A 16,663-nucleotide genomic window follows, 5' to 3' on the forward strand; every position below is an offset into this window, starting at 1 on the left:
CGAAATGGGATGCCATAGTGATGTAACGACAGATTATCGATGATACCATTGTAAGTGCTCTAATCAACCCATCTGTCTGTCCGTCGAAAAACATATTGAATTAATTTTTAAGTAAATATAAATAATGGTTTAAATTCCGATCATGAAGACCAGTAATTTATCATCAAGTTGAATTTTGCACCAGTTTTAACAAACAGATTCAACAATTTTGACACATTTTTGAATTGAGCTATTTAAAGATTACACGTCACATAAGATGATTTATGTCTTGCTTTACGACTGAATTAACACTAAAAATAAAATGAAATCAAATTAGAATTTTGTTCTTAAAATCATATATTAGGGATTAGTTGTAATCGAACTTTATGAATATCCCTATTAGGTTTAATTATTCCTTTCGTGTACGATAAAAATTTTCTTTCGAAGTAAAAATGTTTTGGTTATTCGTTTTTACAACTTAACTATGTCCTTAATTTAATACGATATATTTAGATATATTACGTAAAACATCGATATATTGAAACAGTAACCTCACTAAACCAGATATTAGATGTCGCTATTAACTCCGCAAAACGTAATTAATCGAATAAGTTTATGATTGATATAACCAGTTTGCGGGGCGCTTAATTCACTTTCCCAATTTCTAAAGCACAAGACGCTTTTATAAAGTTATATCCTTTAAGGAAATTGATTGGTTACGTCGCTACGTAACTGATTTCGTAATGATTCAATAATAACTGTACCTCTCACTGTTGCGAGCGAGGAAGCGTAAATAACAAGTCGAATTTAAAGCCATTTGTAATGTTCACATATGACACCGAAAGATGTTCTCTCAGTGTAATTGTTAATTGCGCAAGATATTACTTGAAGTGTTCACACTACACCGTGACGAATTCATGAAATTGGATGTTTCAAAATGGTGATCACTAGACCTTATATGAATTTAGTTAAGTATTGCACAAACATTTGGTAAATGCAATTTGTTCTTTCTAATTTGTTCTCTTTTAAATTTTAATGATTCCTATTTGTAATGGTCACTCTCAATGTATTCTCCTTTTTTTGGAAACTAACAATACTTTAGTGGTAGTGCCCGCATCTTAGCACGAATGGGCCGGCACGCCCGGTGTAATACCACGACCACACAGAAGACAGGCGTAAAATGGTACCAATGCCGTGTTTCGTCTGATTAGTGTGGTGCCGGAGGCCTAATTTAAGTCCCTTTCTCTTTACCACCCTTTTCATATGAGAGGATGGGAAGGGGAATGGATTTGACATTGGAGGAGATGCATAGGAAGAGGAAATATCCTCTTTATGTGCGTCTCGTCCTACGTCGGATAAGGGTAGGCAAAGCGTCTGCAATTGCAGATGTCTATGGGCAGCGGTTGCTTCGCCATTTTGGCGGATTCAGGTGGCCGCTCACTCGTTTGCCACCTTATGTTATAAAAAAAACTTTCAATATCTATAAGAAAAGGAACCACATTATATATAAACAAATTATAAATAACGTATCTGTAATTCCATGTAGGTAGATCAGTTTATTTTATATCGTAACGTAGAAAAATAGAGTTAGAAACGGGTGTAGAGTAGACTTAACACGTTGCTGATCGAGTGCACTTGATGGAGTGGCATGAAAAAGGCGTCGTAAAAAGTAGAGGGGGGCTAGCGGGTGAGGGCGAGGGGGAGGGGAGAGGCGGCGACGCAATTTGTAATATTTCACGTTCCAGTAGACGCTTATTAACTAGCTGTGTAAAAAATCTACGCCGCAGATGCGCGCAACAAGAACACACGATACGAAAATATAGAGGAAAAATATTTTAGATTTGTCGTTTTAATGCCATATATCATAACACTACGGGTAAAACTGGAATGTTATAAAAGCAGTGTTCAGTAATTGTAAAATCATAAATATATTTTCAAATGTAAAATGTTGGAAGACTCTGACAGTGACATTAAACGGTAGGTATACTACGAATTCTTGTATTCTTATTGGCATGTTTTTCTTTTAAAGTTACCTTTTAACCTTTAAATTGATTTACCAACATCAATTTCCACATTAACACTAATAATTTTTTTTTTCCGTCTCCTTCAATCGAATCTAAATTAATATACCCTTTGTTATATATTATACGACGTAAATTATACACATGTAACTAATTTACATACACTTAACCCGAGTCTCTCGAAAAACAAAACGTTAATTTATTTTATTTAGTACAGTGACAACACATTAATTTTATATCTCGTTGAGATATCAGGCGCATTTGAATTCATGACTTAATTCCTCCCCACTTCTCAACGAAGTTAATCGTACGCACCTCATATGTCTGTACGAATGATTGCTTTAACGACCGAGCACACAGACAGCATATACGAAAGCGAAGCGAAAAAAACACAAGGTCCCATAAGGTGCCGTCAAGTGTAAAGTGAACTAGCGCGTGACTTCGACCGCGTCTTCACTTTAGGTAAAATCGTGGACAAGCGCTGTTTTGTCTATATCTATACTTCTATACTAATATAATAAAGCGTAAATACACACTACTTCGTGGCGTAGGATGTCAGCAATTACAGCGTATTTTTCAATAATTCTTTCTTCAATAAAAAGCCCTACACTCACGGAACGCTCTAGGCTACATATTTTCACGCTATTAAACTTAGGGGTAAATCAATTAAAAAAAGAACTTCGTGTGGGAAAAGGACCATAAACTATAAGCTGCCCACACTAAGGAAACAAAGTTATTATGGTAATTTGGACATTTGCAATTGGTAATTTGACAAATGTAAACAATAAAATAAAGTGTTTATAATATCATGCGGATGAAGCACGGGAACAGAAAGTTTATGATAAAAAAAAATCGTGAAACCCGGTCACTTGAAAGAACCAAGTTCCAGTAAAACAGCCCTACAAGACATGTGTATTTTTTTTACTTTTGTTATCAATATTAGTACGAAAACTAAGCGAATTGACTTATATTCAACATCAACCATTTATTACGCCGATTCCTTAAAGCGCTTGTGTTGTATTTCGCTTTAGTTCCGGTTCGCTTTCGCGGCAGCGTGCTGGCCTGTGTATTTTAGTTGAGTTATCAGCAATTGATCGATGGAGCTTATTGCATTATCCGTGAGAGACAGTTGAAGAATGACATCGTGTTAACAAACTTATTTAATATCAATTAATTAATCAATACCAACACTTTTGTGATACGCAGGTAAAAAGGTTTTTAAACTTTACCTTATAAGCAAAAGAATGATTTATTTATTTTAAGACCTCCTATAACGTATATAATAATGAAATCATTGATAATTTTAAAATATCTTAAACCAAATCTTTTTTATATAACATATCCAAAACGAGGTGTCGATCTGATCAAATAGATCATTCGCGTAATAAAAATGTCTATTCAGTAACAATGTAAAGAAATATTTTTAAGTTCCGATTTCAAATGGAAGTTCAAGGAAAAATGTTGCTAGCTTCTGGCAAATGCAAAAAGTCGTATCTAGAGAGGGGCTGTCGCGAGGCGGGGAGTAAAGGACCGGGGCAAACTCGTAACAGAGCTACTACGCTATGTTTCATACCTCGGCATGTTTTTAATGTTTGGTATTCACTTTAAAAACTGTTTTACGCCGTTTAATGTCAGGATTTAAATCTTATCTTACTAATATTATAAATGCGAAAGTTTGTAGTCTAAACGGTCGAATGGATCTCGAAGAAATTTGGCATATACGTAGGGGATAGTCTGGAAGAACACATAAGCTGCGCACTTTTGTTTTTTTTATGCACACGGATGGAGTCGCGGGCGAAAGCTAGTAAGAACAATTTGTACTTTATAATTAATATCAATTTAAATCAAAGCAAAGTAGGTATAAATAAAAGTAACGCCCTTCTTATAATATCCAAACCGTTAAAATTATACATATAGACATAACCATATTCCATTCGACAAAGTTCTATATCCCCAAAAGTATTTAAACAAAAAACAACCTTAATGAAACTGTGAAAAAGTTCTATTTATGTTGTGAATACGTTGAAGTGGCATCCGAGTTGGTAGGGCGGGCCGCCCAAACGTTTAACAAACGTTTAACGTAAGCCCCGAGGTGATTCAGGACACACCCATGAGGGCGAGCTTCTAAGCCGTTTTCTCTACCTACAAAAGATTCTTTGCCAATAAAAACGCTCTTTCTTCAAGAAAAACACCTCTTTGTGTACCGAAGAAAAATTAGAAAGAAAATATTATTTTCACAGTTTTCCTCTAGTAAGAAATAAGTCTAGATCTTGATTGTTTTAATTTGACTTTAGTACTTTAACTTAACTTAAACGAAAAGTATCAAAATCATGCAGTCGTAGTACATGTATGAAGGTAATTTCTAAAACGTTTGATATGGTAATTCGCATAACATCTAGCTTTTTAGCTGCTTTACAAAAATCTGTCGCTGAGTTTTTTTTGTTAAAATGTATTACCGATATCAAACAACTTTATTACCACAATATTACCATTCCGCTCATCGTCTTTGAATAAAGAGACAACGATGTATTCAGACACGTTTTATATCATCATAAATTGTGAATAAGTGGAGGATAAGATGCATTTCATTTAATATAATAGAAACATTACGATACGTGATGTATAAATGGGATCATTTGAGTAATTATAATACCAAAGAAAACGTACTATTTATAAAGAATTTATTACCATTTGTTTGATGCTACAATCCAATTTTAATATTTAAAAATGTCAACATTAAAGCATAGCTCGCTTTTCAACGTTTCCATGTTTTGAATACGAAATCAAAATGGGAAGTGAGCGAAAAGGCGGCCATGTTGCTTTTAGTACCCTTTAATGGATATCGAAGTTTATATAAAGCCGACTGATTAAAGTGTAAATGCAGTGGATTGATTTTAGAAAGTCGCTTAGACGCTTCGAAATAAGGAAAACATTAATTTGAATGTTTTAAAATTGTTGCTTATAAATTAAAAATTTAACAAGATAGCTTTAAGCGTCGATTTGTTTTTAAATTACCATTGCTTTGACAGAAGAATGTAATAAAATGGTTATTATTTGAAAAGTAAAAATAATTTTGTGGCATTAACAACAAATCTTGATATTAATTTTCCACGTTCTACACATATTTTAGATAATATACATAGAAATATATATTGTACCTCTTAAAAATGTAAATACAGTATTTTTAGTAAACTAAATGATGTACATATATAGCTATTTAGATACATTTTCTGTATAAAAGCTGTTAAAAGCAAAGCATTGAGTTCGTGTTACAAATCCACAATTAGTAGCGCACCCAGTTTATGCCGGAGTTTAAATTCGTTAGCAGCGGGAAATGTTGCTTCTGTTCACTGTACCCGTCAAAGACTAGGCATTTTGAAACAGAATGGTAATGCCATGCACGGGGAAAAATATCTGTTACTTGTTTAAAAAAGTAACTAAACACTAATTTGATTTTTTTTAGATAGCAAAGGTGTAAGCGGCCACCTAAACTCGCCAATATAGTGAAGTGACCATTGCACATAGATATCTACAATTGTAGATGAGTTGCCTAAAATGAACAAACGTATAATATCTATTAAAAATAGACTTTGACTGATAATAGTTCTTGATATGAAATCTTAATACAAAACATTCTTATTTTATGAAAGAGAAGATATTTTTCTACTCGGTAAGCAGTTTGTCCGTTCTACATATTGCATAATCATTGTGTGTACCATCAATTACGTATGTGAGCCGCGTAGGCTGCTAAGTGGATCTCCATTTTAACTCCTGAAACAAGCCAGTTGAGGCTTTCAGCCGGATCTCGGCATTTGCATGATTGCCATTACTCTGATTACCCCCCACCCTTAGCCAATTTATCATCTCTGCCTACTTACAAATATTGTATAAACGGGGCCAAATTATCGTTAACATCATTCACTACGTATGTGTTACACCAGATTTGAGCTGTTTTAATATCAAAATAGATTTCCCTTTAGATTATTATAATAAACGGATTATTTAGGTATCGTGCTGGTAACTAAATCTATTATTATCCCAATCTAGTTATATAAAAAGATAAACTTTAAAATATATTACAAATAACCTAAAAATGACTAAGTGATATTTCTGCTGAATAACAAGTTTTAAGTATATAAAGAGTACGAAACCCCCCTTACTGCCTCCTCAGCGACCCGCAAGCGAAAAGTGCTCTAGAAAGTGTCGTTTATGTACTCAAAGCATATGCAAATAGATGTTTTAAAATTTTAGGGAGCGAATGCCACTTTAGTCCCCGAAGCACTTGCGAATATCAAAATGTAAATTTACCCTTTTATGTTTTCAAATGTTGTAAATGAAAGCTTTCGTTTCATTGACATTAGCCCTCAACAGAGGCGATGATTTTTGCATAAATTCAGTCGCATTTTAAACTAATGAAGACTTCAATCGCGTGAACATCATTGATGTTAAAAATTATCATATTATTATGAATCTTACTCTATAGTGAAGCATAACACAGACATCATTTAACTTTGTTAATTTAACATGAGTAATTAGTACGTAATTGTTCTCATGTCTTCTCGTAGTTATCTATATCTATACTAATGTAATAAAGCGTAAACAAACACTACTTCGTGACGTAGGATGTCAGCAATCACAGCATATTTTTGAATAACTCTTTCTTTAAGAAGCCCTACACTTACGACACGCTTTAGGCTACATATTTTCACGTTATTTTATATAAACTTAGGGGTAAATAAATTAGTAAAAAAACTTTCATGTGGGAAAGAGACCATTAACAACAATTACAATCTGCCAACATCAAAGAAGCAAGGTTGTCATTCATGCATTTGAATTTTGACATTTCAAATGTAAACAATAAAATAAAGTTTTTATAATTTCACACGGATGAAGCCGCACGGGAACAGTCAGTTAATTATTAACAGGAATGTAATAGAATCAGAGAAAGTAAGCGATATATAAAATGATTTATAAAACGTTCTCACAAATCGACCACAATTCAGCATTAGATAGTGGCAAAGCTGATCGCAGTCGGAGCGTTGTAACACAATCTTGTGAGAGCTGGCTCGCGGCCGCTCAACCGAAGCTCTTCCTAGTTCTCAGCTTACCCCGTAAACGGAGATCGACCAAATCATGATCTCGCTTAACACCTTATTACACAATAGATCAATGCACCAACTGATATTAACTATAAACATTACGATATATTGGCTTATGTATCAATTACGTTCATATTTTGTTTGCGGTTGGTTTGCAATAATCTTATAAATGTAGAAAGGCTTATTGACCACTTTATTACTACAAAATATAAAATTTGTATACTAGCAATTTGTATTATCATTTACTTAGTTAATTCCTCTGTCACTTTATGGTGGTTTCTACGACGTGTTTAAGACTCTTTCTTAAAATGTACATTAAAACTTTTTGTACGCATGATCTGTTTTATAGATGTCTTTTGAGAAAAATAAATTGCAAATTGTCGATTACCATTATTTTATTCACTATTAAATTTGTTTTATAAATATTTCAATTTGTTCTTTATATTATTTTATTTGTATATGTTGTTATTCTTTTGTTTGTGTCATTTCTCCTTCTATGTTCTGATACATTTAGATTAATGAGACGTGAGAATTCTTTCAATCCAAGATCTCAACACGTCAAGTCTCGGAAGCATCGTATGATAGTTTTCGACCGCAGAGCAAGTCGTTGTCTCATCTAATGGATATCAAAGTATTGTATCGTGCAATGAGACGAGCGCACACGGCTTCTGCCCACTCCCATCCAGCAGTCGATAGATATCATGTTTACATACACTGTTAAACATTACTTAACAAGTGAATGCATCCAGATAACCACAAAAATTTATAAAAAAAAAACTTTATAATTAAAGGAAGGTCGATTTATTAAGATTTAAATTAAATTTCTGCATCTTTATTAAACAAATCAAATATATATTGTTCTTAGTTAACAGAACTAACTGTCAAAAGGCTATATACGATCTAGAGACCACCCAAACATCATTATGCGGTTATTACAAAACCACCAATTTACATAACCTTAAAATGAACTAAATCCAATATGAATTACAGTTTATAGCAATGTTCAAACATTTACGTTCATTCTAAAATTGATTTCTGTTTAAACAGTACGGTGTTAGTAAATATAAATATTTAAAATGATGACAGCGAAAGTATCTAGTTAAGTGCGACTATTTGTTGAACTGGTATACGAAGTGTATTGTAACGGAGACAGTATTTGTACAACAAAACTTGTTGGTCTTCGAATCCATTTTTAGAGCACACATCGATCGAACTTGTTGTCAAGGAAAACTTACGTTACTCTACTGATTTCTAAATCATTTATTACAATTATTTTAAAAAAAGAAATAAATAAAGACAATTAACTACCAACCTTATTTGTAATTTAAAATAAATTGTACACTTCACATGTTCATAATAGTTTAAATTTATTTTATCAGAACCTGAGTAAAGAATAAGGAGTTTTTTAATTTACCAAATCGCTAAGGTACGTTTATAATTCGTTCAATTTATAATTGTTAAAATGTCTCAAGTTTCATTTAACACAGCGTATTGGTTACGCGTATCCTATAAAGCGATAAACGAGCTTTCTATTTACGATTGAAAAACATCTATAAAAAGTAGAAAATGTAACGATCGATATCCATAATTAGTAATGAAAATGAACAATTTTACGTCGATCTTGCGTGAACAAGCCGCGCACAATATTCATACATAGCTACACATAAAAATGAACAGTCACTTTCAATTAGGCCTCAATACGCGGGTACCGAAGTTAATTTCTAAGATCCGTTAGGAAAGATAATTAGGTTAACATGTTTATATTGCAAAGATCCGCACGATTTGTTGTTATTAACTATGCGATTTTAATTCTCAGAAATAAAACCATTTGTAAATAAAAAAAAAATAGAACTACTGTGTTACCAACTAACAGAAAGACAACAAATAATTCAGAATGAGGTCAATATGTGTACTTCTTAAGATTACAATTTTATAAAGTAACGTTAAATTCTTAAGTAGTGTACACAGTATGTGGCAATGTGTCGCTGCCGATATGTGGGTCCGTCCGTCTGTGCGGGCTGCGGTCGCCGCGGCTCGCCGGGTAAACGGACAGTAATCTCGACTAAACACTGATCAGCTTGCATACTCTGGGGTTTCTTGCGATATACCGCAACAAGCGGACCTCGGTTGACGGTCGATATAAAGTACGACTTAATATTAATAGTAATAAAACAAAATATTTACTCATTACATTCGTGAAACATAATTTGTTTTGGGGCAGAATAGAGTGTTAAATAAATAACATGGAAAGAAAATTTGTATTTACAGGTTTTATTCTTCCTCCTATAAGCCAAACAATAATAGCCAGAGGCCCAACTGTAGCCCCTTTACCTTCCACCTTTTTTCCTATACGAGAAGAACGTGGGTTTGACAATGGAGGAGACGCATAGGGTAAATGTCCTCTTTATTCGCGTCTCTTTCTCCGTCGAACAAGGCAACGCATCCGCTATAGCGAATGTCTATGGGCAGCGGTCGCTTCGCCTTTTTGGCCGATTCAGGTGGCCGCTTTGCCACCTTATGATATAAAAAAGTAATAATTAGGCAGATAATTACAACATAATGTCAAGTCTAATATCTGCACAGTTTTATAACATTATTATCGCAACATTGCCAAATTCACAAAATGTCTCTAACATTACTCCATTCGTTTTATAAAATAGCATCAAATTATTAACGAATCATTTTTTTATCGTACGTCATTAGAAAATTACGTAGACGCGCAGTTATGTCGACCGCTAAGGTATAATCGTTAGAATTAAATTTCAATATAAGGACGAGTTCTAAGTAAAGTTACATATTAACAGGGCAATTGTAAATCGATATGATCAAGTTAAACTATTGGTTAATGTATCGGTGACGGGTAAGACGAGATAGCATGCGGCTAGCGGCTACTAACTCACACATGGCAATAGTTAACCTCAAAATGCCGGTTGCATCAAGCGAACGCCCGAACAGAATTCGCTTCAGTTCGATATTACTAAAATGTTTAATGATTTAATTTGTTTACAAAATTATTGAATACTTTATACTTAATAAAAAAAAGTAATTTAAATTTTGTCAAGCTGGAAAATTCATATAGGAATAATTAATACAATTTATACTTGAAAAAATATTAAAAACACTTCGTTCGTTCGCTGGTGCTAACAAGTCCGTCCATGTGATACTGTCATCGATAATAATTATAACCGGTAAACTGTATAAGTTGCACTACAACCTCACTGCGCTGTGAAAAAACCAATGAATATAGTCTGACTATTGCAGGTAATGCATGTTAAAGCTAATGAATATTCATATTTCTCGTTGCAGACAATGCATAAACGATACAGCCGAGTTTTTACACTTCATATATTCCATGGATGAACTTCAAGAAATTATTCGCTTTGCTACGTCTAATTATTAGTAAACTTATTAAGACTTTATAAAGAATTAGCTTCCGTGGAATTGAATAAAATAACACACAAAAAAAAACATACAGACGAATTGAGTACTTCCTTCTTTTGGGAAGTCGGTCAAAAAGGAAGTTACCTACATATGTGTTCTTCCAGACTATGCTCTATGCCAAATTTCGAGATCCGTTCAGCCGTTTAGTCTACAAACTGTAACAAACATCGATCAATCTAAACTTTCACATTTGTTGTTAGTAAGATATGTAAGCTTCCTTTTTAAGAAATGTTTTAATTGTTGTAACCAATGTGTGTATGAGAGATAATGTGACGCAACTCAAAGAGATCAACACACTCAATCTCTCTACAAATTAAAATAGCGTTACATTTTTATTTTTGCTATAAAATTTTTAGGGTTGTGCCCTATGCACGTAAAAAGCGGCATGGTAACTTTGCACTGTCCATGTAGCATACATATATCTTAATACTGAAGTTTGAAACAATTTTAATACCAATCCGATTTGTCTATGGTCATAATCAATTTAATATAAAAAAATAGAATTTCACCGCAACTGCATCAACGAACGTTAAATGATCCGTTAAATTCTAACGAGGGACAGAATAAAAACACGTTTGCCATTTCATTGACATTTGAATTCTCCGTCGCCATTTGGTCAGATAATAGCCTAAGTTATTACACAAGCCAACGATTACGTGCCTAAAAAGGCAGCTAAAAAGTGATGCGACGGCTCTGGCTACCCTCGGTGCGGTTGCGGTGCGCCGTGAGTTTTATAGGTTGTGCGCACGCGCAATTTCTTAGTGTAGTGTGTCATGCTGACCGCAGAGTCCGTTCAGCCGATAGCCCGCTCAAGTTACAGCGCAGTGAAATCGTTTTATTAATAGAACTTTAGGCTTCTGCGTGGAAAGCGACCGCCGATGTCAATATATTTAATCCATCGATAATTATTCGATTTCTATATTTTCATGGATAAATAAAACTATTAAAGACTCTTATTTTATAAGTACGTTGTACTTTGTAGTTTTAATGAGCGTCCTATTTAGAAATCAACAAAGTTGTAACTTCGATATGTCGTTACATTGGCGTATGCTCATAGCGTGAAGTGTGGGATATTTGCCGTTAATTTTCTCATGAATAGTTAAGCAGGAACGCTCGCGAGGTGCTCCTAGTTCATGTTTTTGCAACACACTGCGATTGCTTCGCGTGAAATGTTACCATCTCTTTTTAACAAAGCGAGGGAACTTCGTTAGTTTTTCATAGTAGAACTTTCCGCGTCATTAAGCTCGGGCGCGAGGGCTTTTGAGAAAGCTATAATTGAAAGACGATTTTCTGTAGTATTCCCGATTGTTATAGCTCTCGTAATTTTATTAGCCTAATGAGGTTAATATACATAGCGGTATCAGATTGTGACAAAAAATCTTTCTTATTCTATTTTTAATTTTAATATTGTTTAGTCATCAGACAATTGTAAAGATATTATTAATTGATATTAAAATGGTGAAATAAAACACTGTTTAAAATGGTTTCCTAATATTTCTATGAGTTATAATATGTATAGGATAATTCCCCTTCGCTTCGGAAACAACTATAAACAATAACAGCACTTAACTTACAATGAGAGCTTTCGCATTAAAAAAAAATACAAATAAGGTGGGAGAGTAACTCGTCGAATTAGCCGCCTCGTGAGATGTTATAATTGAAAACGTTTCTCATTCACTCAATTATATCAAATTGAGTGAACGTTAGCTGTTTCCCGTTTTGAAACAATAACTACTATCTGATAGCAACATCTCGCGAACAATGAAAAAGCGCTCGCACACGGTTACCATGATCGAGGAAGTTTAAAGACTGGATATTTTAATTAAAAAACGATACTCAGTTTTAATATTTGATTGATACGTGGAAAAACAAAACCAATATTTTAATTTTTATTATTGAAATTGAGTATGGAAAGGAAAGTAATGGAGAGGGCACATAAATAAATCAATTCTGTAACAAAAGGTTGTTTTACCATAAGGCTATGTAGTATTAGAGACTTATCAAAACTGATGAAGTATGACCTTGGTTTTGTTTTTCATACACAAATATTAGCTTTCGCCAGCGAATCCGTCTGCGTGGACTTGTAAAACACAAAGAAAAATAGCCTTTGTGTTATTCCAGACTATCCTCTATATCTCTGGTAAATTTCATCAATATCAGGTCAGCCGTTTAGGCTACAAACATCCATCCCTCCATCCAAACTTTCGCGTTAATAATATTAGTAAGATTACTTATTCCGGTATGCTGTTTATTATTTTACAATAAAACTTTAATTCAATTTTGTCCGTATAATTGTCAAAAGTGAGGTAACCGTATACTTTTAGCCGATTTCTCATGCTGTTATACTGTTAACCTAACTGCGTGTAAGCGCTGCACTCATAACACTTAAAAATTAAGAGTTATTGTTGTACGAAATGTATGAGAATGTTTAATTAGATAAGTGGGCTAAACGGAACCGACGCAGCGATTACAAAGAAAGTGACGACGAACAATCTCTTATTTCGTCTGTAGTAATTGATATGTCATGTAGCCCTTTGACAATGGTGCGATTGACACCAAATTAATTCAATATTTCAGTGTACAGTCTACGCAAAAGTTCACATTAAGAGCATACTCATTACTTTCAATAAACTATTGCACAACCGTTTAGTCCCGCTTTGCCTGCTATGTTCTTATATGGAAGTGCGTACACTACTCGATTTTCAGTCGTGCAACAGTTTTGTCTGCGAGGCAATCGCATACACTTCTGCGATAGTTTAGTCAAATGTGTGCGCACGTTCTAATTATAAATATCTACTATGATGACTTCAGTTCTAGCAAAAATAACACTGTATTATCAATCTTTGCCTCAAAAGGTTTCGATAAAATCTAATCGCTAACAAATAAACAAACAAACATTTGTTCTGCATTATTTAACACGATGGGAACTCATCGAAAATTAGTTTGGGCAAAGTTTCCCTCGGCCACGCCTCCACCGTCATGTGCTGGCTCCGAGCTCATTAATGAGTTGGGCCGGAGCAAAAAATGTGTTCGCCGGCACAATACGGCGCATGACTGGCTGCTCCGATATCAATTATTAATAAAAAGCGGGCCGCTTCATTGAAAGGGCGATTAGCTCAATATTTATATGGAATATTCGGTATCAACGGCGCTTTGTGGCTGTAATTCGGTGGGTCATGACGCGGCGCGTTTGACTCTCCAACGTTCAACGCATAGACCAACTGTGCCACGGAGAGGCCAATTTTACATTAACCTATTAACATTAACCATGAATACACTTAACACATTAAAAATACAGGAAATACATTTAAATTACTTGTAGAAATAATAGTTAAAGTCTATTAACTAAAAAAAATCTTAATTCACAAGCATTCTTTGTAAACTTTTAGAACTTATGGAATTGTCTTACAAATAAAAGAATGAAATATCAATTGTCTGCAGCAATTGCTCATAATAATCACACCTTCATCTTTATCTCTCAGAGTTCAATCAATGTTAGGTAAAATATAAAATGTAACCTCGCCTACGATTGCGTCGGGCCACCAAGTCGATCGAGTCCCATTGTACTACTGAATTGACTCGACTCTCTTACAATAGAGTCCGGCGTGAAAGCAACTACTATGTAGATGTAAATTTAATCTATTATACATTACCTTTTACATCAATCAATAGCATCACGTATTGGCGTTCATTCGCCAATTATCGAAATAAATGTTACAGAGTTTATTTATCCAGTGCGAATTGTAAAAATACGTTTCTTCAACTGTTTTTTTTAGATTAATGTTATTGTGTTTGAGATATTGCAGTTTTGATTAGATTACTCAAAAATTTTTATAATAGTTACTTAACAAATTCGTGGAAATACTCTTCATTTTTCAGTTTCTGTTTTTTAAATACGATATCTGTAGGTGTGTGGAATTCGCGCATCATTAGGGTTTTCATTTGCATATTACTCGGCGCCAAAGCTCGTGAAAAGGCCCTTTTCATTACCATCAGTTGTACTGAAAAATCGTTTCGACAAATACTCGCCGTTTATGTGTTATTGTACTCATATTTGGGAATAACAAAAGCTCATTGTTACGCTTGTTAGGTATACTTAATAAGTATTCGTGTCTATGAATGTGTTTAAATTTATTCATTCAGAATTTTTTTTATCTTTGTCTATTGCAACGTTTTGGTAGAGATGTGTCTATAGTTGGAGTCTGGAGATTTTTAAGTTACGAAACTTTTCATCACTGATGTTAAGGGGGCAGAACATGTCACTTTGCTTGGTGCTGCAAGTTTTAACGCCGCTTGTGAAAAACTTAACACTTACTAAAATTATACTTGTCACGATCGAATCATTCAAAACTGTCGCCGTATGAAAGGTCTTCATCGTCGCAAGGCGGGGTATTATGGCATGAAAGAGCTCTACAATACACTTTTAATTTGTCATTATACAGCAATAAAAACATCGTAAATGAGAACGACAAAAAACTCGTTCAGTTGCTGTAAAAAAACCGCGAACCGGGGGCGAAATTCGCATATCATCCCGACATAATGATGGCCGCTTGTAAAAAAAATTTAAATATCAAAAGGCCGGACGGGGCACGATAATGGTTTAAAATCATTTTTCATCCGAATCGGTCGCGAGTCGGGAACATGAATACGGTAGCCGACTGACGATCCATTATCTTGAGTCGAGTTAGATTAGAGTCGGCCGCGGTCGCTTCCATACTTCATTACGTCGCTTCCTTGACTTGTAGCTTTTTAATGACCGATTGATACAGTCGGCAACATTACTTCAAATATAAACGCTTCTTTAAAACTGTGCTACTAAGATTTATTGACCACTTTAGATTCTTTCAATTTAAATGAATTGTAGCATTTTTTATTTCGATTAGCTAACCCGCTTATTTTTTACTCTATGCCTAGTAGTAACATAGATCAAAAACTTGCTCTTATTAAGGTTTCAAATAAAACAAACAAATTCCTGTAGAAACATTTATGTAGACATTTAATAAACATTTTTATATAACGTTGTATCTTAAACAATTTAATTTCGCTTATTTTTATTTTTTTTCTTAAAGTTGTAAGTGTCAATAGGAGGCAGGCCGTTGTCAAACTCGCAAGCCGTGTGCATAGAGCTCTGCTTGTTGACAACCTTATTGCTAAATATCTTAAGGCCAGCCTTCACCTTAGGGAACCTATACAAAGAAATATATGTTAAAAACTGTTGCATTTCATCTTATGAAGTAATGTATCGTTCAAACTATAATTTTGTGTAAACCAACCTAAAAACTCGAAAAGGATCAAATTGTTTGTGTGGTACAAAGACGACAAATCAATCGCGATGTAAACATATTTGTATGTATTGAAATAACTAAAAAACTACTGGGCCGATTTTAAAAATTATTTCACCATTAAAAAGCTACGTTATCAGTGAGTAACATAGGCAATATATTTTATTATGTTTTTATTTCACGCGGGCCATGTCGCGAGCAAGTGCTAGTATATAAAAAAAAATATTGACATATTAAAATACAGCATCTATAAAGTGTACAACTCACCCTGGTCGTTTCTTTTCTTCGTCTTCGTGCACTGTCAACCGATTGACCGGTTTGTCCTTTTTAAATTTGGGGTCTGACTTGGCTCTCCTCGCCAAGGCGGCGGGGGTCTCGCGCAGCGCGAACGCCTTCGCCGCGTGTCCCAGGTGCAGCTGGCGAGCGTCCAGCCACACGCGGACCTCGCGCGGGTACGCCGAGTAGAAACGGACCCAGGATGTATACGCTAATAAGGGAAAACATTACTCTTTTATCATTCGGGTAATCGATCGTGATTCGACAAACAGAACATGCAGAGGGTTCTCTAATGAAAGGGACATATTCATTAACATCTACAAAACTATAACTGACTGTCCGACATCATGGAATGTGAGAAATAAAAAAATTACCCTGCTTTTTTTAATAAAACAATTAAATAAGGATAAAAGGGGGCTTTAATAAATGAAGTAGTACAGATAAATTAACACGGCTTAATGGTTTGAAATACATACTACCTATCTAGTGGTCGTGGGTTCGGATCCGGGCATTCGGTTGTGAATCATATACTCACAAAAACTGTGTCAAGATCACCTGTTAGTTA

General features: G+C 34.4%; 1 protein-coding gene across 1 annotated transcript in view; it reads right to left on the bottom strand.

The window, feature by feature from the left end:
• Positions 1-15,534: 15,534 nt before the first annotated feature.
• LOC106107802 (probable ATP-dependent RNA helicase CG8611) overlaps positions 15,535-16,663 on the bottom strand; it is an 8,447-nt gene continuing 7,318 nt past the window's right edge. Inside the window, exons 12-13 of the mRNA XM_013288805.1 lie at positions 16,090-16,316; positions 15,535-15,726 (exon numbers count right to left, since the gene is read on the bottom strand). Coding sequence (XP_013144259.1) covers positions 15,576-15,726; positions 16,090-16,316 — 378 coding nt within the window. The 3' untranslated portion in view covers positions 15,535-15,575. The remainder of the gene's footprint in view (positions 15,727-16,089; positions 16,317-16,663) is intronic.

This window comes from Papilio polytes, unplaced genomic scaffold (assembly GCF_000836215.1).
Source record: "Papilio polytes unplaced genomic scaffold, Ppol_1.0 DF821845.1, whole genome shotgun sequence".
Classification (NCBI taxonomy): Eukaryota; Metazoa; Arthropoda; class Insecta; order Lepidoptera; family Papilionidae; genus Papilio; species Papilio polytes.